Raw genomic sequence first — 20048 nt, 5'->3', positions numbered from 1 at the left:
AATAATTTTTCAGTTGTGCTACTTTTGATTGTAGTTCCTGATTTTTCCCTTCCCAGATCCAAAAGGAATAAGCAAAGGGTGTTTACAACGCGTGCCCTCGCTAGATTATTTTCTAGCAAGCAATAGCTTTAAAATTATGCAAATTAGTTTGATAAAGCAGTAACTCAGAAAACACTCAGACTGTCTACAGGGTCAATTACCTTATTACAGAAAAACTGGCAGCATAAGCAGGCTGACAAGTTCTGGTCTTTTGAAAATACTGAAAAAACTTGTTCTTCTAAGTACACAACTAGTTAAAAGCTCTGAAATAAATCTCTGTTGATGTTTTTCCGTTCTCACATACTGACATTTCAACAGCATTTATATATTCCTTTAATTTTTGTTTTGTACATACAGTGAAGTTTACTAATTAGCAAGCACTCCATCAGTGGCTCCTTTTTGTCTCATTTCCCCTTTCTAGAGCTGAGTGAAAGCAGCTGAGGCTTTCTGGGTAGTTCCAGGAAAGGAATGTTGATTTGTCTGTTCTTTTTCATCCAACCGCCTACACAGGGCCGCACAGCAGGAGGACTGCAGCAGACTCAGACTGTACCTGAAGATTCCTCTACCTCACCTACCATCTTTTGCTCTATTTTTCCAACACAGCAAGCATTATTTACTTAGAAGTAGACACAAAAAAGCAACCAACCAACCAACCCCTTCATATCTACATACATAAATATACACATAAATAACTGTACTTAACCTAACAGGCTCAAAATTAAGTTCAGCCTACACTGATGCAGTCATATCAGGTAATTAGCTTCATCCTGCCTTTCACTCTGCATCTTACAATACTATTCCAGCCTGTGAAACTAAACTAAACTGGTATTCTCTTCCCTTTTTCACTATATTTTTCAGTGAGTTAGCAAGATGCTATGTCAATATATACATAAAAGGTAGATAAGCACCAAGGGGAAGTTGCAAGTATTACCTTTATTAACCTAATCTAAAATCTTGGAAATACGCTGGCTATATATAAAGCATGTCTAAAGCTCTAGCTGCCTGAGCAACCAGCACTAACCAGTTGGTCTTCATGCATGTCTGTAATGACCTTGGCATGATTACATTACCTTCATATTCTCTTCACTGGCATATATTAAGGTTCTGGATTATAATAGCTCTCAGCGATACATACCATATACTGTAGCATACTGCTATAGAAAATTAGAGTACCAAAAAACTTCCTGCCTCTTCCTTTCTCCTATTTTCCACTGTTAGTATTATCTGGGACCTTATCTGGGACCCCTTGTCACTCTCTACCTTCCTTTCAGGTCTTCTATTATATTTACCTCTCCCAAGAGCAAAGAGCCTAGGTACCGTTGGAATAAATATGCAAATAAAGAAAAGCACTGAAATGTGGTTTTGCCAGACCTTGTAGCAACAGCACTAGGGGAGAATCCAGTGGTGAGAGATCCCTATCCATATATTGAACAGTTACATAAGGTTCAGGCCAGCAGCTATCAAACCATACACGGGCACTGCTGAAGCAGAAATAGATTGTTGCATCCTCTGACTACGGAAGCCTACCACACAGGCAATGTATTCAACCAGCCCCAAGCAACTAGAAGGCAAAATTACTTACACAGACACCACACCTTAAATTTAACAGTGTGTTGTTAAGAGATGGCCTACAATAGTCTGCATAAAATTCCCTTAATAAAACATGCCAGTAGAGGATATGAAAGCTACTGCACTGAAATTACAGAGAAATTGTTAGGTATGTAGATAAATTTTGAATGCAAATTACAGTACTTCATAGGCTAGAACTGAAAGTGGCAACAGCCTAGACGGTTTAAACTCCACAACAGATGGTATTTGCTAACAGCCAGTGGTAATCCTATTCTTTCTGGTTCTGTCTACATGAGCAAGAAGGCACAGCTTTCATTTAAAATTCAGTGACTGGCTCACACATTCAAAAAAGGAGTTGAAAGCTGTTTGCAAAGGCATCGGAGCGGGTTAGAATGATGAGGATGAAAGCAGAAGGATAACTGAACACTATAGGGCTAGTGAGCACACATGAGGAGAAAACCAGAGAACTCACATGTGCAGATTGTGCTGTGGATCTATATCCTTTAATCCACACATGACTTATTTGTACTGGTGTTATACATAAACAGTCTGAGTTGAAAAAAGGTCATTAAGGCTTAATGACACCACATCAATTAATGATTCCTATTGGTATCCATTCATAAATCCTTTACATTGCTACATTTAATATTTGAGAATGTTGGTAAAGTTTTGGCATTCATTTTTACGAAGTTGATATAAATTTAACCAATGATAACAGAACCAGGTAAAGGTCACATGGTAATATTTAAGTTGAATATGAAACATTAACGAACATTGTTAATATAACACAATCTTTAGTTCACAGAACTATGGATCAGCCTCTTCAAGAGAGCTGAAGTGAGATTATGTGCATGTACACATACAGAGCATGTAACAGAGAAAACTGGTTAAACAAGATTCTTGAAGACAAAAGCTAGAATGAAATACTATATATTCAGGCATATTTGTGCTACCAAAAAAAAAAACCACCAAACCCCAAACCAAAATCAAACCAAAACCCAAAACCAACATAAAAATTTCAACACCCCCAAAAAAACTCCAGACAGCAAACAACACAGGGCAGGGGGGAAGTATCAAGCACTGAAATGGACTCTTTGAATCTTAAAATTAACATACCTTAATTACTAGACTGCAGTTTCTTCCCTATGGTATATAAAACAAGCTTATTTTCTTTTTATTCCCACTTGCTAGTTGTGACTGCTCCAGTAAACCAACTTTTAAAGTATGTTATATTATGGAATTACGTTTATGCAAGCAGTTTTCTTGTTGTGTTTGTTTGCCTGTTTGTCTTTCCTTTCAATCCATTTGTCCTCACTCTTTTCCAGTGCATCCAGCACCTTCTATTCACTACATTTAGCCTGTTTCACATTCAGATTTCCATCTCTTCAATCTTTGAAGCAACAGAACCTTCTCTTACTATCCACATCCTTCCAGACTTGTTAAACATACTCATATGTCACTCAGGTGACAAGTGGTATGCCTCACAAGTCCATACTGGGGCTGGTGCTGCTTAGTATCTTCATTAATGATACAGACAGTGCAATTGAGCTCACCCTCAGTAAGTTTGCAGATAACACTGAGCTGAGTGGTGCAGTTAATATGCCAGAGGGACATGATATGATCCAGAGGGACCAGAACAAGCTGGAGGAGTGGGCCCAGGGGAAGCTCATGAGGTTCAACAAGATCAAGTGCAACATCCTGCACCTGGATCAGGGCAGAAAGGGACCTGGGGGTACTGACTGACAGCCGGCACTGTGCCCAGGTGGCCAAGGCGGCCAATGGTATCCTGGCCTGCATCAGAAATAGTGTGGCAAGCAGGAGCAGGGAAGTCATTCTGCCCCTGTACTCAGCACTGGTTAGGCCACACCAGTTCTGGGCCCTTCAGTTTAAGGATGTTGAGACACTTGAACGTGTCCAGAGAAGGGCAATGAGACTGGTGAGAGGCCTCAAGCACAAGCCCGACGAGGAGAGGCTGAGGGAGCTGGGATTGTTTAGCATAGAGAAGAGGAGGCTCAGGGGAGACCTTATTGCTGTTTACAACTACCTGAAGGGAGGCTGTAGCCAGGTAGAGGTTGGTCTCTTCTCCCAGGCAACCAGCACCAGAACAAGAGAACACAATCTCAAACTGCACCAGGGGAAGTTTAGGCTTGAGGTGAGGAGAAAGTTCTTCACAGAGAGGATTGTTAGCTACTGGAATGGGCTGCCCAAGGAGGTGGTGGAGTCACTGCCCCTGGAGGTGTGCTAAAAGGGATTGGGCATGGCAGTTGAAGCCATGGTTTAGTAGTCATGGGGTCTTGGGTGACAGGTTGGACTTGATGATCTTTGAGGTCTTTTCCAACCTTATTGATTCTATGATATGGACTTGATCCAGAGGAAGGCCAAGATGACCAGAGGGCTGCAGTTCCTCTCCTATAGAGACAGGCTGAGAGAGTTGATGTTGTTCAGCCTGGAGAAGAGAATGCTCCAGGGAGACCTTACAGCATCCTTCCGATAGTGGACCTACAGGAAAGCTGAGGAGGAACTCTTTACAAAGACATGTAGCACTAGGACAAGGAGAAGTGGTTTTACAGTAGAGAAGGGTAGATTTAGATTAGACATTAGGAAGAAGTTCTTTACTGTGAGGGTGGTAGAATACTGGAAGAGGTTGTCCATGGAGGTGGTGGTGGCCCTGTCCTTGGATACAGGAAACACTTTATTTTACTTTCTCAACTTTTATGTTTAAAAAAACTCAAGGTGGAAAAATAAGCCTGTCTAGAAGTAAGACAACATAGCTGTAAGAATGAGATTCCACAATACAAAGTCCTCAGTGACCACTCAAAGATAAGCTTCTGTATTCTGACACTGTCATTGTGCCATAGTGCACATACAGCAGCTTCACCTATTAGCCCTGCAGCAGACCCAAACCAATATGAACAAACAAGTTATCAAACCCTACAAGAAAGGTCCACAGAGACCATCAATAACTGCATGCTCCTGAAGTTCCTTGGTGCTTGATTTGAGACACTAGGGTTTGATTTCTAAAGTCTTGAGTACACACTGGCATTTGATGTCAGCAAAAATGGTACTCTGAATGCATCAAGGACTACATAATGGTTAACACCATGTTAACCTAGGTACCTTAATTTTAACATACACAACTAATGGAACATTTTGACAGTAATCTGTCTGATTTTCCTAAGAAAACAGGGAGTAACATTACTCATGAGCTTGCAGTTATGCTAAGAAAAAGAATTAAGTTTGTGAAATAATCAAAATAGTTCTTTCTTCAAAAGAAGTTCTTAATAGTATGTACTGAGTGCAGGGACAGACCAAAGTCTGAAAAAACATTGATAAATGAAATAAACTTTGTATTTGAGTACAAAGCTACATTCAACTTGGATGAGAAGACAGTAAGAGAATACATGCACATACATGTGTGTACTATTTGATCTGGTATGTAGACCCAATTTATAAAGTTTTACTTAGCACAGGGCTGCTTATCTGAGTCCACATAGTCTCAGCTGCTGGAGTTCATTACGGATGCAGTACTTGATTTTCAGCTTTGGGCCTAAGTTACTTGCCATACAGCAACTTCAGCATTTCTTTCCCTCACTTCTCATCTTGCTTCTTTAATCTAATAAAGTTTGAATTTGTATCCTTGTATATAGTTGTATACATGTCCAAAAATTTTATAAAACCCTAAATATTGTTCCAAATCCTTTGGGGCAAAACTTCTGTAAAGCAAATATATTTACCTGCTATTTTACTCTCGACTGAGGTGCAAGGTGTAAACCGATTTAAAGAACAGCTCAGCTATAGCAAAAGGCATCAAAATCCTTCACACTATGCATTATTGTGAAAACCCAAAAGAAACTGAACAAAACATGCAAGTAGGGTACTCAAGATGCAACTGAAATATTGTATTTCAACCTGAATACAGCAAAAAATCTCTTGGATAGGAATGCAGAAAATATTTTGTGGTGCCACACCTTTTCTTACCACACCCTCAACACTGGCAATGATATGAGAGTGGTTGTGTAACTGATCATTAAAAAATGGTTTTGGCTGACTTCAGTGTTTCAGCTGGTGAAATTTCCCTTTGGCTGTGACTGCACAGTGTGGGGCTTTTAGAATTCTTTTACAAAATACATGAAGAACTGAAGTGAGGAAAACTAAGCGTTTCATTCACAGCTTATTAGCATTATTACATTTTTGCTAGAGTCAACATTTATTAGGCACAACTCAGTGAATTTGTCTAAAAATCTTAACATTTCTTTTCAGAATCAAGTTCAACTGAGTAAAACTGAGTTCAACTAATTAACTGTTTGTTCTTTAGTTGCTATACTTGAAGTACATATCCAAAGAATAAATCTATTAAAAATGAGCTGGAGCACAGATAGATGTTTTTGTGGTTTTATTTTTCTTTGTTTGTTTGTCTTTAATGGTAGCAGCACACTTTCAAGTATTCTTTCCACCACACAATAATCTTCCAAAACCTTCTGAATAAGAGGGAATGATATGGCTGCTCATGTCATTCTGCTCCCAGCATAGAAGACTTAAGGCATCAAGGAAGAAGACATTGTCTGCTGAAACCAACTCTGAAAGTCTTGTTGGCCACCTTTTTAGGTTCATGTCAGACTAATTGTTTAACTTCTTGTACTACATGTAAAGTTTCACATAACTTTAGGGATTCAGATCTACCCAGCTCTCTTAGAAGACCCTGAAGGGGTAACAGTGACAGAGATATCAAATCTCTTTCTATTGTCTTTTCCTCTCCTTTCTGTATATAAACCAATGAAGTTTAAATAAAACAACTAGAGGCTGATTTCCCTACATAACACCCAGCTGACTTCCAAAGAAATAAAAAAACAACAAACCCAAACCAGCAACACAAAACCAAAACCAAACTACACCCAAACACTGACAGCCAAGAAGAAAAGACAAGCATAGCAAGTCTCAACATAGGGACAGAGCTTCAAATAAAATCCTTATTAGCTCTTCAGTGAAGAGAGCTTCTGAAATAAGTATTATCCAGGTATAGTAATCCAGTTTTTAAAGCTTATGAATTCAAATAACAGGTGCTAATTTCTGTTCGCAGTTCCAGTATTTTCCCCACTGTGTACCTTCAGGCAACTTTTCTAACCTTAAACACTGTATATTAAAACAACTGAAAGCACCACAGTACCACTGGATAGCATGGATAATAAAACCTCATACCTCTAAAAAGAGAGGAAAATTTTCTTAAAAGCAAAATGGAACATTAGGCTGCCATACACCTCAAACAAAAAATGCCCAATCCTCTGTAAAAGGGCCTAAACAACTTTACTTACTACTTTTCTACCTTACAATGATTAAATTAATTCTTCCCATTATCCCAAAATGAGACCTAGTATACTTCAACACATGGCTATGAGCTTGGAAATTAACTATTATTAGTCACCTATTAAAAGAGTCTGGGTTTTTATCTCTTGGTAAAGTATGCTGCAACCAGCTTCAATCTTCAGCTGTTTTCCAAGAGATAATTCAGTAAGCAAGTGCACAGATTTCAAGCAAGTTAGACTGGTTTTCCTTTCATTTTAGCAAGAGCCATTCTATTAACTAGTTAAAAAGCATTCAGTTGTGATAGTTTAGGGACAAGACTTGCTTTCTTGTAAGACTTGCACTGACCTAAACAGTATCATATTTTAATATAATTTCCAAAACTATTTAGATGCTATGAAAGATTTAAAAGTCAGGAAGGTACTACCCTCTCAATCACTGACTGTACCAATGGTATGTTTTCCTTCTAGCAATGTAACATGACATACCCAGACTGCCTTGTAGTAACATTTTTTTCAAGGACAGAGGTTGTTGCAAAGACTAGAGTAAAATATTAACTAGTTCTGTGCTCACATTGTACCCTACTGAATGAACTTACACTGTCAAAGACTTAACATACATACAAAAATAAGCAAACCACCTGAACATATACTGCCTTTTGCTGCTAAGAATTAGAGACCTTCCTGATTGTATTAAAGAATTGTCTGACTTATTAACTATGAGAAATGAACAAAAACAAACCACCCAACCCCAACAAACACACAACCAACCCAGACTAACTGCAACAGTCCTGGCTGAATAAGCTTCATGATGATGAAATTACTATAACAGGTAAGAGGGACATTTCTTTCTTTTTTTGTCTTGTTTAGATGTAGTCTAATCCAACTCAAACAGAACTCCAAAGGATAATTTTACTCAGAGGCTTTCTTGACTTCACATAGAATATAAACAGCACTTAGTTATAGTTTCATGGTAATGTCTGCATCCAAACACAGGTCCCCATTAAAAGAATGGAGGAGTAAATTGCATGGAAATAAAAGACCAGAGGAACTGGAACTTCAACACCAAAAAAAAAGTCACCAAGACTTCAGTGTGCTTTAGAGACGCGTTATTCTTGTCGACAACACAGCAAATATTCCACAATTTGTTTAGTATTTCATTTGATAGGTGTTGAAAAACACACATGATGCTATTACCAAAGAACTTCCTTCCCATGCATAGAAAAGACACTTACAGCAAACCAAATCAAATTTATCTCCCACATTTTCCAGTTCTAATACATGCTTTTCAAATAATTATGCCTGTTTTTAAAAAGTGCCTGCAGCCTTCCTTCCACCATCGCTCTTCTGTCTGCACCTCCTCCCTCCCTTTCTCACACTCCATCTATGTTGTAGGATTATACTAGAAATCAATTAAATATGTACCAGGCTTTTAAAGAAAATGAAAGGTGGGGAGGGTCATAAAGGAGGGAACACAGACTCAGAACAGTCACTGCACTGTTTGCTGGCTATTGTATTTAGATCAGTTACCAACCAGCTTCTGTTGTTGAAACAAAGTGTTATTTTAAAATGACAAAGGATGCCTCAGGCAAAAAAAAACCAAAAACACACCACCCACACCACCACACCAGTGGCATTCAAAACCCTGGTTCATCTTCGCAAAATCTTTTCCCATTCTTGTGAATCTTGTTTGAAGTAAACAAACTAGACTCAGACACAGCATTTAGGATGCAGATTCAGACGAATTATGGATACACACACACACAAGGGCATAATGATTTACTTATGCCCAAGTAATTCCTATCATATAACTTGGGTATTTTGCCACTATCAAGACAATACTTCTATAGAGCTATTTATTATAACTCAAAGACATCACCTTAGTTAATTAGCTGTGTTACAGGATCAGACTATATCATGTAACTTTCTGTGCTACATTAAAACCAGGAAGGAATTGTATTCATTTCTGCTCTAGAACTTCTTGTTATGGAGAAAATTTCTAATTAGAAAGACATTTTTTAACCTTTATTATTAAATTAAAGGCAACTATTAACCCACAGAAGTATGTTAGGGAGAAGTAAAACTTTTACTATTGTTAAAAGGAAATAACCTGGGCTTAGTCTTAATAAACAAAGCAATAAAATTAACAACAATCACAGCCACCTCAAGACCATCACAAGCAAAATACGTAACACAAAAATGATTTAAAAAGGTAAATTGTGGTAAAGAAAATTAATATCTTAATATCTGTGGCTTTACATAAAATCATCTGTTTACAAAAAATACAGGATCTGAACCTACCACATCAGTGATTATGAGAAATCACACATGTCAAATCACCCTGCCCCATTGCCCAATCAGATAACCTTGAGCGTGTTTCTAAGCATGATTTCAAAGCAGATCTAGGTGGCATTCCAATCACACAGGCTAAATGCACTGTACCTTGCTTGCCAACCTATCTATATCTTGCCAGCATCTCCAGCAGCTGAAAAATTCTGTTACTTCTAGCACAAAAATTACTTCCTTCTAATCAGCAAAAATTTCCTTTTTGGCTTAATATATATCTTTACTCACTATTTAGATGATACAGAAACAACATAAAAACTAAAAATGTTGTATATACAGATGCTAATATACCCTGATCTATCAAACACCAGCATCCACATTTTCTTTGATAAACCACTATTTACAGAATTTATACCCATTTTCCTTATTGAATACAACTAAAATGGTCCTTTCCCCTAATCTTTGGTGTAAATTCATTGCATCCTACCACCCAATATAAATCTTTCCACCTTGCAATAACATTAGAAAAATATATATGTAATTGAAGAGCTTCAATTGTATAAAACATTATTTTCAGACAGATTGTTGTGTATTCCAGATTAATTATAAAACAGGTAATTAACATCAGATGTAAGATCACCCTAGATCGCTCATCTAACTCCCAGCAGATACTGGTTATACTTTCCTGATAGATGGTATATCTAACTCAACAACTCAGCCAGCAACCATAGGATACTAATATCATAGGGTACTAATACTAGCAAGATCACAAAAAAACACCCCACCGACTTCCAATTAAGCAGAATTGGAAGAGCAGAACTGGTGCTTAGAGCAATATTAATTAATTAAATTTCACTTTTTTCACTAATTAATTAAATTTACTTTTAGAGAGACTATGTCATACAAGTAAGTAAATACTATTTATAACTATCTCTAAGCCACAGCAACCCAGTCATAGAGCCATTTCCCAGACTGTTTTATTGTTATGCCAAACAGTCTACTCTTTCATTTCTTGTCAGTCGTAATTACAGTCCCATAATTGAAACACAGTAAATTACCATGCAGTAACTTTGAAAGATGGTTCACTGAGGTTAAGCTGTCACTACGATTAGTGTATAATAAAAAAATGATCATTTAAATGTTCTACTTTTCTCTCAAAGAAAAAAAGTTCAGCTCAAGCAGCTCAGATGAGTCAAATATCTTCATGATGATGTAAACGAAGAGAAACAACACATTTAGGCAAAGCCAAACAATCTCAAATAGAAGTCCTAGGCTGAATAAACAGGTCAGCATATATTGACTTCTCTAACCAATGAAGAAAATTTAACATTTAAACCCCATCCTTCAAAATAACAGTCTTTGTCAGAATTCAGTCATACTATATCGACCCAGCATCTTCCATAAGTGCTCCTATTTTGCCCATAAAGCATAAAAACCTTTGGAAAATTCTCTCAGGTTTCCAGTTAATTTTCATTCAGTTCTACATTATGTTTTCAGCCATGACCAGTAACATAACTGCAATTCACCTATCACCACTGAGGTGTAGGAAAAAGATAAATTAGCATGGTCCTTTCTAAGCATAAAACACTGCCTCCAATTCTGATTTAAATTGGTCAAGTACAGTTTACCTGTTTATATTTTCTCAAATATTTGACAGAAAATTAAATGAGGGAATGGCATGCAGGAACGACACAAATAACTAGCATTGCAAAAGTGACAGTCAAAATTTTATGAGAACTGTCCCTTGGGGAAAAAAAAATAATTAAAAAAAAACTTCCTGGCTGCTGTCTCTGCAAAGATAGCTTCACAGAGGGAATCTTTTGGTAAACAGTAATAAACCTTTATTTAGAATAAACCAAACCAGGTTGGAAGAGATCTTCAAGATCATCGTGTCCAACCCATCAACCAATCCAACCCACCCAAACAGCTAACCCATGGCACCAAGCACCCCATCAAGTCTCCTTCTGAACACCTTCAATGACGGCGACTCCACCACCTCCCCGGGCAACCCATTCCATAGCGCAATCACTCTTTCTGTATAGAACTTCTTCCTAACATCCAACCTGAACCTCCCCTGGCGCAGCCTGAGACTGTGTCCTCTTGTTCTGGTACTGGGTGCCTGGGAGAAGAGACCATCATCAGCCTGTCTACAACCTCCCTTCACATCTGAAAACTGTTCCTATTCTCCTCTTCACAAACACTTCCTGATGATGACAGAAGAAGCAATTCCTTCAGTTTGTTTTCCTCCTCTGTTTGTTTCAAGATACCCAATCCCGGCTGTTTCCCTTGTGCTAACACTCGCTTGACCATTCAGTAAATAAGATAAGCTCAATAAATGAAAAGGACATAAAATAAAACAAAAGGAAAACTAGTTGTAAGTAGCTGAAGGGAAAACGTGCGACAGCGGAACCAGGGAACAGGACATGACACATGGAATTGAAGGTAGGAATAGTGGGCTGCAAAGAAATGGAGAGAACTGCTAGAAGCTCCAAACCTGTAACTTCAGCAGCATGTCTGGCAAACCACACTGGCACTCTTCAGGACATTTTCAAAATTTCAGTGATTCCATTTAACCAAGACAGACAATTGGTCCTCAGTTCTATATTCCCATCTATTTTCTCTCCAAGGTTGCAATGAAGCAATAGTAAATAACTAATTGATGAATAGGCCACAACTTGAGCTGTGATAAACAACCACAGCATTATGTAAGAGTATAAAATAAAAATTCTCCTCCCCAGCAGCTAGCAATCTCCTAGCCTGAATATTCACTTATTTTACTAACAAAATAAAAGTAGCTGAAATCATCTAGTATACGACATCTGTAAGAGGTATGATTTTTCCCCAAAAGATTAATTGTAATCTCTTATGTCACCTCTGTTGCTTTCTCCAGCTTCTGATGTAGATTGTGCAATTCTTTATCATGTTGCTCTTTCAGTTTATCCAACTCCATGTCATGGCTAGATACTTCTTCCTTTAGTGCTCCTTTTAAAGCTGTAAGCTCTCTCTCCCTCTTTCTCAAAATCTCTTCTTGTTGATCTTTTGCTATTAATATTTCTTGCAGATCCTGCTTCATTTGCATCAGCTCCTAAAGAACAAAATTAAACACAACTGCATGACAAACAGCTACAATGGATGTGCTCTTTGTGTTTCAGAGAGGGAAAGCATAACAGTTTAAGCTCCCCAAGGTCAATTTCATTCTGTATGGCTAACATATTTTTTGCGGCTTTAACATATAACTGATGTTTTTATATAATGGGTCAACATATTTGATGCTGTAAAACTATGAAAACATTTTCATGGTGTATATTATGCTGTCTGTAAATAAAGCATGAGTCAGACTAAGGTTGGAATTGTACAACTCCCCTCAATCCTACCTTCTGTGGTAAAGGAGTAGATAAGAACACAAAAAACCCCAACAACTTCTCCCACACTGCAAGAGAAGTGAATTCAGTTGCCTTTTCTGCTGGAAAGAATAAGAAAAGATGCTTCTGCAAGTGTTGAACACAAAACAAACACTTCTCAACTGAGTGCATGCCTTCACACCCTTCCTTCTCCCACCCTGTTCACCCTGGAAGTCATTTCCTCTCTCAAAATTGCTGAGAAGGAAACAGGTAGTCAGTGAATCTGAAGAATAAATATACACATACATGCATACAAACACAGAATAAATTGACAGAAAATCAAACAGCTTCAAACATTGCCCAGTTTTGTATTTCTCAAGCTGGGAATAATTACACTTTCAAAAATAATGTAAACTTCCCCTGCACTGAAGCAGTACATTTAACCCATTCCTTAAGCACATCATCTATTCTGCCCTTAAAAGCCTACAACGAAAGGGATTCTATTACTGTCCCAGACAGGCACAGTACACTGTTTAATTATCCATATTGACAGAAAATATTTTCCAATGTTTACTTTTAACCTCTGCAACTCTGTCACTCATTTCTTACTCTACGCTCACAGAACAGAAATGCTGATCACTATCTCCTTTATATCAACATTACATAAGATGTGCTTTTGAGTCTTGGTTGAGGTAATGGTTTTCAGTCCTATCAATAGAGTATCAACATTTAGAGACTGCTTTGGTGAGATCTTTTATTAGATGAAATCTCATCTGGCTTTGATAATACATATATACACTTTCTTTAAAACTGTTTTTTCCTGTTCTGACCCAAAATCCTACCTAATCATTAAAACTCACTTATTATTTAGCAATAGCAGATAACTCAGTTGTTTCTCAACCATTATTTGTTTTTCTACTCTACAAAACTGTGGTACTTACACATCTTATTCCTTTTAGTGTTAATGCAGTTATTATAATATGCTTTCACCTAATAATGGTATGTTTTAGACTGACAGAATGGGAAAATCTAAGGCATGTATTTCTTCTACCTGTATCTTAGTTCCCACTTTGTAGTAGTTTGGCCCTGGACGGAGGCCAAATGCCCACCAAAGCTGCTCTATCACTCCCCTTCTTAGATGGACAGGGGAGAGGGGAAAATATAACAAAAGGCATGTAATAAGATAGAAGCAATTTTAATAATGCAAAGCATGAGCAAAGGCTAGGCATGGAAGCCAAAACAAACAGTGATGTTATTCTCTACTTCCCATCAGCAGGTAGTGGTCAGTTTTTCACAGGAAGCAGGGTTCAGATGTCATGAATATCCTCACACTTCCTTCTTTTACTTAGCTTATATGTCTGAGCTGACATCATATGGCATGGAATACCACTTTGGCCAGTGTGGGTCAGGTGCCACAGCTGTGTCCCCTCCCAAGATCTTGCCCATCCCTCAGCATACTTTTGGGGCGGAAAAATATTGGAAAAGCACAGCATAGGTGCTCCTTCAGCAGCAGCCAAAACATTGGTGTTTTATCAACACCCAAGTACAGCACTGCAAAACACAGTACTAGAAAGATGTTCTGAGGAGAATTAACTCCAGCTCAGACAAACCAAATACACACTTTTTATGCAATTCTTCAAGTAACTAACCTCAAGCAGAACCTCCTTCTCCCCTTCATCAGCATGTTTTGCATTATCCAGTTCATCATGCATCTCAGAGAGCTGGTCCTGAAGATCTCTGATCTCAGTCTGGTGCTGTTCCTGCTCCATCTTCACTTGAAAAAGCCTCATCGGGAAAAATTAGACAGAATTTTTACAATTTGCAGAAATACTAATTCAAGTACTAAAAAATTACAAGTGTTTATTCCCATGTTCCTCATGAGAAAAAGGTTATGAGACAGAAAAATGAAACTTCAAAGGGTAAATTTAGAATTTTTAAAGCAGGTATTTAAAGTGGAAGGCTGTATTTATTTTTAAAGCTAGTACAATATTCTTGACTAAAGTATTCAAGTGCTTCCATATTATAAACACTTGAACTACATATTACGATCACAAAATAGAAAAAGCAACTTACACTAAAAGGAAAACTATAAATCAGCTTTTTTCTGAATATTCTAAAAATATGCCTTTTTTAAATAGTAGAAACTTTTTCCACAGTAACAAATATCACTCTGACCAATTCTATTAACATATTCTAATGACAAAGGTACTTTTAATGAAAGATTTACAAAAAGTTACAAATCCCAATTAATAACTTTTAGAATTAACTTACTCCTCTAGGTTTTGCCTGAGTTCCTTCTCATTTTCTTCCAGCTGCTTTTTTAAGGCTTCTTTTTCACATATACTTTCACTGAGCTGCAACTGAAGTTCTTTCAGGCTTGCTCGTGTCGCATCTCTCTCTTCTTTGGAATTCTGCTGATTCTGAATTTTGTACATCAGAAGTTTAAGCAAAATGATAGACTAAGCACAAGTAAATTAAAAGCTCTGTTTTTATTAAATGAAAAATTTCAAAGATTTCTACATTTTTCACTTGCAGAAGTGCTTATTAATTTATGCATAGTAAAATCTTGTAATGTTTATTAAAACACACAAAGCACTCTTTTTTGATTTTTATTAGAAATGCATCCTCAGTACTAGCTAATCAGTTTCAAGTATATTGATTCTTCTCACAGACTCAGAATGCAAATTGGAAGCCAGGCTGTTCTCATGTCTTCCAAACATGCTGTACTTAATTACTTTGAATTCAGCACTGCAAAAATAATGCCACAATTAATAAACAGCAGCTATATGAGTAATACAGTGTCTCTCACTCCATGTCTGTCTCAGCATAATCAACATTTACCTCTGCAGATACCTAAGAAATTATAGATGTGCACATACCTAAGGTTTTTCTTCTGTGCTCCAAAATCCTTCCCAAAGAAGGAGGTTTCTTTAAAAGGGTAACTATGCTATGAGCAACTACACTTAAAATTAAAAGTTTTCTGTGAAAGCACAGATGTATCTGGATTTAAAAGAACACAAAACAAAAAAAATTGATCTGGGCTATCACTTACTTAGAGAGGTATATCTGAAACAGTCAAAAGCTATGAAACAACAAAGTGCTGTACCTGAATTTCTAGATCCAGTTTTTTCTCTAATTCTTCCACTTTCCTTTCAAGTTCTGCTTTTTGCTCCGTCAAAGCTTTTACTTCAGCCAAAGAATCCGAAGTCTACAATTAAATACATTTGTTTATTTCCACAAGGCCAGGATGTTCTTTGACAATTGTTTTTGAAAATTTAAAGTAAAGCTACAACCAAAGCCATCAACTGCCTGAGCTAACCAGGGACTTTCATACAAGTCAAGCCAACCTAACGTTTCCAAAGGAACCATGATTTGATTTTCATAGTACTTCTTAGTAATCGCCCAAGGCATGTTGCTCATAATACAGAAAAGATACAAACCTAAAGGAAAATTAAAATTAGGCAACATATGAATTAAATGAGAAGTAGCTGGGGCCAAATTTGACTGAGATGTCAGGAGGTACACAAAATGGACATCAAAAGGATTCATGTTCATATATTAACACAAAAACCCAGTGTTTGAAGATCTGTATTTTCATCGTGCCTAGTTCTAGCCCAAGATAAAACAAACATCAAAAGTAAGCATTTAATGCTTCTTCTGCCATCACTCCAACAACTGGGCATTCCCTCACTTGGCTTTTCAGCTGAAAACAAGAGTGCAACATATAGCAGGAAACAAAAACTTTTCAGTAAACAGACTGCAAAAATGTTATTATTGTAATATGGATTTAAAACATCCTGGATTACTGCTTTTATAAATCAGGAATTCAAATGCTCTCTCCACTTAGATATCACTATAGTGAAAAGATGCTCCATAATTATTTTTTGAAAACTGAGTGGTTGCTTTTCCCTTCAATCCAACAACTTTTTCATGACCACATTAAGTTTGCATCTCTCTCCTAAAATGTAGGAGAAAAACGTAGAAGCTCTCACAATAGACTCTCCTACATTCCTTTTTAGTTGTTAAATAAATTTCCTGTAAACCACCTTAGTACATGACTAAAATTAAGCTATACTACTGAGGGACTAAAAGAATCGTCTAATTGAAGTCAGTGAAGGGACTCAGTTTTTTAAAGCCCTCTTAATAATGTATCACTATGAAACAAACCCACATTTAATAAAAGATTACCTGTGTCTTTCCCGCAGCCCTTGACTTTAATGTCTGAATTTTCTCAAAAACCAAGTTGACTTTCCTCTTTGTTGCATCATCATTATCAGCGCTTCTAAGACACAGACGGTACAAGTAAGCAACAATATAAGCAAAAGTACTATTTTGCTAGCATCAAAAATTCAGAGTGTCTGAGCTATTGAAAGTCACCACCATAAAAAAAATTAGTTCTGACTGGCTCACTACATTTACCTTAGCTATGATTTCATTAAACCTTTTTAAAGATATACTAAAAAAAATTATATTCCAAATACTTTCAAATACATTAAAAAAAACAACCAACAAAACCACATTACTGAACTCTAATTGTAACTCTCTTCTACACAAGCATAGCTGTATAAAGACAAGTATTCAGCATGGATATTATTCAAACACTCCAACATGCAGAAATTAGAAGTAATTAGTGCTAGGTTTTGCAAGTCCTAACTACAACACCATAAAATAATACTTCAACATCTGCCAGAACCTGCTACATCAGGAATGCAAAGACATCTAAGTTCATCATGTGTATTTTAATTCATCTGCCCTTCCTTCATCTTTCAGTAAGTTGTAATTAGAAAATACCAAGTAAAAAAGTTCTAGGTGGATGAAGGATTAAATGCACAATAACAAGAAAGCTTCTGTTAAACCTTAAGAGGCAACACTTCTGTTTTAAAAAAAAAATTAAAAAAATCTACAAGCTTTAACTCACGTGAGGTTTGATTTGAATTTTTCATGAACCTCCATATCACATGAATTTTAAATTCAAAAGTATTTAAAAGATGAAACATATTCCGATTCACGAATTTCAAGTACATTTGTATTAAGCCCTGATTGCCTTGGTATTTTGAGATCTTATAATGCCTTAGAGGACACAGCTGAGATACACAATTATGAAACAGACCCTTCACTTTATGATAGCTTTGATTTGACAGTTTCACTTTTAAAATGCAATAGAAAATAAACTTTGAGAACACACAGTCTCCTCTCCAAAAGGGAGTTTACTAACCCTTCCTTAAGGTAATTGTAAAGTATCTGTTTAGCAGTCTCTTCATTTGTTTGCTGTGCAAGATCTTGCTGGCCTTTTAAGAGATCAGGAGTTGCCTAAAAGGACAAGATAAAAGGTCAAAAAATAGAATCCTATGACAGTTGGAAAACACAACATGTACAGCTGAGGTTCTCCATTCTGTTCTATTATGAAAACATCTGCGTGGACCTAAAGTTCATAATGATCCACTGGAGTTTTGGCTTACTCCAAGAAGAAAGTATAGTCCACAATAACAGGAAGAATACAATTTTACATGGAGTTACATGTATTTCAGCATCCTACTATTGTGCATTTATGCTTAAAAATTATCATAACATGATTCACAATAATCTTTTTTAGCCTCACCATTGTCTTTCACCCATATAAGTATAAGCTGTTTTACAAACCATGTTTTCCATACCTGCTACTATAGGAATAATTTTTGTCCATCTACATTTCTCCAGTACAATTCTGCTATCTGTTTTGGAAGTACTGTGTGATTGGAATTTGTTCCAATACAGAGCAGAAAAATCTGCATTCAGCAATATGGAATTTTTAGTATGCTACAGTGAAAAACACAATTTTAAAAGTAAATTCAGTATTACCTGTACAGTAGGGACAGATGAAAATGTTTTTACAGAAATAATCTTGGCTCCTGAGTCAGACGGAATTGTGATTCGATTTGGCAGCAACAATGTAGAAGTTACTGTTCTAACTTCCTCTCTCTTATTCTGTCCTGGGAGTGTAGATGATCTAAACATCGAGCTCTCGCTATCAGCTCCATTTTGTTTATGGTGCTGTAAAGAATTGAAATTGCTGTTCTCAGTATCTTTGTCAGGTGTTTGCAGTCTTCCGATACTTCGAGCAGAAATCTTCATCTCTCTGGACGGTGACTTCTGTTCTTTAGATAATTGCTTGTGAAGGCAAATTTTAGATGGTCTCAGCAAGTGCTCAGTTGACTTACCCAAGCTTTTACTGAAATCACCTAAATAATCTGAATTTACATCAAGCCCTAATGACAGGGCACTATCAACGCTTCTGGATCTTTTACGATCATCCGGATGAATTCTATTCCTTTTTCCTGACCTACCTCTTCTGTGAGGATCAACTTTCTTATCAAACTTTTCAATCAGCTGATCTACTCCTGGAAGTGAACCAGTGTCAATATCACGACCAGTTCCAGGCAAAAATGGGATATATCTTCTGTTTTCATGACGATTGACATTGTCTGCATAGATGGCATACTCTTGGTCATCAAGTAAAAATCTGTACAAGGAATTTGCAGAAGTGGGAGTAGTGGATGAGGAAGAGGATCTCCTTGAGTCATCCAATAATGGCCCAGATGAATCTTGTCTGCGGAAGGGAAGCACATCTGGTCTAGGTTTTCTCGTCTCCAGATAAGCATTGGGGCTAACACATGGGGATCCTCCTGCAGATGAAAATGATTCTGAAATGCACACTTGATTGGGGCAGATCATGCTACTGTGACAATCCAGCGGCTGCTTATTTTGGTCTTCTACTGACCTGTTCAAATGTATCTTTTTTGAATTTGCTTTGGCTGGATCTACCAGGCATGTATTGGTTTTCTGCAGAGACACTACTTTAGATGAGGAAATCCAAGGCTTTGCTTCAGTTTTTACATCTGCAACAGATTTAGATGTACTGCACACAGAAGACTGGTAATTATTCAAGTTCAGGCTATTTTTTGCAGGATCATAAGGCTGTAAAAGTTCAGGATGTCTTTGGAAGTTCAACAGATTGGAGGATTTCATTGTTCCATCTTTAAAATCTGATATCCCATTTTCCTTTTCATCCAGATTGGTTATCTTTAGGCTTTTAAGCATACAGGGTTGCATGTGCTGTGTTCCAGGAAACTTTGTGTGTTCACTGTTTTTGTCCTCCAACTTAAAAGCAGTACTGCAGTCTGTGGCTGGCTTGCTTACAGTCTGAGAAATGACCTGCTGTTCTTTTCCAGGAGTAGGATTTTCTGACAAACATCCTTCTGTGTTGTTTAGTACTATGTAAGGATGCCCATCAATTCCTTGGACTCTAATACTGACACCATAAGATCCGGTCCTAGAATTTTGTGCATTTTTAGCTTTCTGAGTCTCCTCACTTGCAAGTTCAAGAGTGACTTCATAGTCCTGCTGCGCATGCTTAAAACCAGCAAAATACGGCTCCATGATCATCAGAGGATTATAGCTGGATAGAATAAACATTACAAAAGTGTCAGTTTTAAATACTTTAGGTTATTTCATTAATTAGTTTATTCCACCATTCAGT

The 20048-nt window shown here is 37.1% G+C and overlaps 1 protein-coding gene across 7 annotated transcripts in view; it reads right to left on the bottom strand.

The window, feature by feature from the left end:
- The window catches only part of CGNL1 (cingulin like 1), a 71290-nt gene that overhangs the window by 37871 nt on the left and 13371 nt on the right, over positions 1-20048 (bottom strand). For 6 of the 7 annotated variants that reach the window (XM_068143907.1, XM_068143909.1, XM_068143906.1 and 3 more), the window contains 7 exons: positions 18371-19967; positions 17748-17842; positions 16721-16814; positions 15639-15740; positions 14804-14952; positions 14182-14317; positions 12064-12276 (listed from right to left, as the gene is read on the bottom strand). In XM_068143907.1, the coding sequence (XP_068000008.1) occupies positions 12064-12276; positions 14182-14317; positions 14804-14952; positions 15639-15740; positions 16721-16814; positions 17748-17842; positions 18371-19954 (2373 nt within the window). In that variant the 5' untranslated portion in view covers positions 19955-19967. Of the gene's footprint in view, positions 1-12063; positions 12277-14181; positions 14318-14803; positions 14953-15638; positions 15741-16720; positions 16815-17747; positions 17843-18370; positions 19968-20048 lie in introns of those variants that run through there. The other variant, XM_068143903.1, reaches the window with a different exon arrangement.

The sequence above is a fragment of the Melanerpes formicivorus genome, unplaced genomic scaffold (assembly GCF_026170545.1).
Source record: "Melanerpes formicivorus ecotype bairdi unplaced genomic scaffold, bMelFor1.0.p_v2 SCAF_10, whole genome shotgun sequence".
Lineage (NCBI taxonomy): Eukaryota > Metazoa > Chordata > Aves > Piciformes > Picidae > Melanerpes > Melanerpes formicivorus.
Note: the sequence above shows the minus strand (reverse complement) of the source record. Positions and strands in the feature narration are given on the sequence as shown.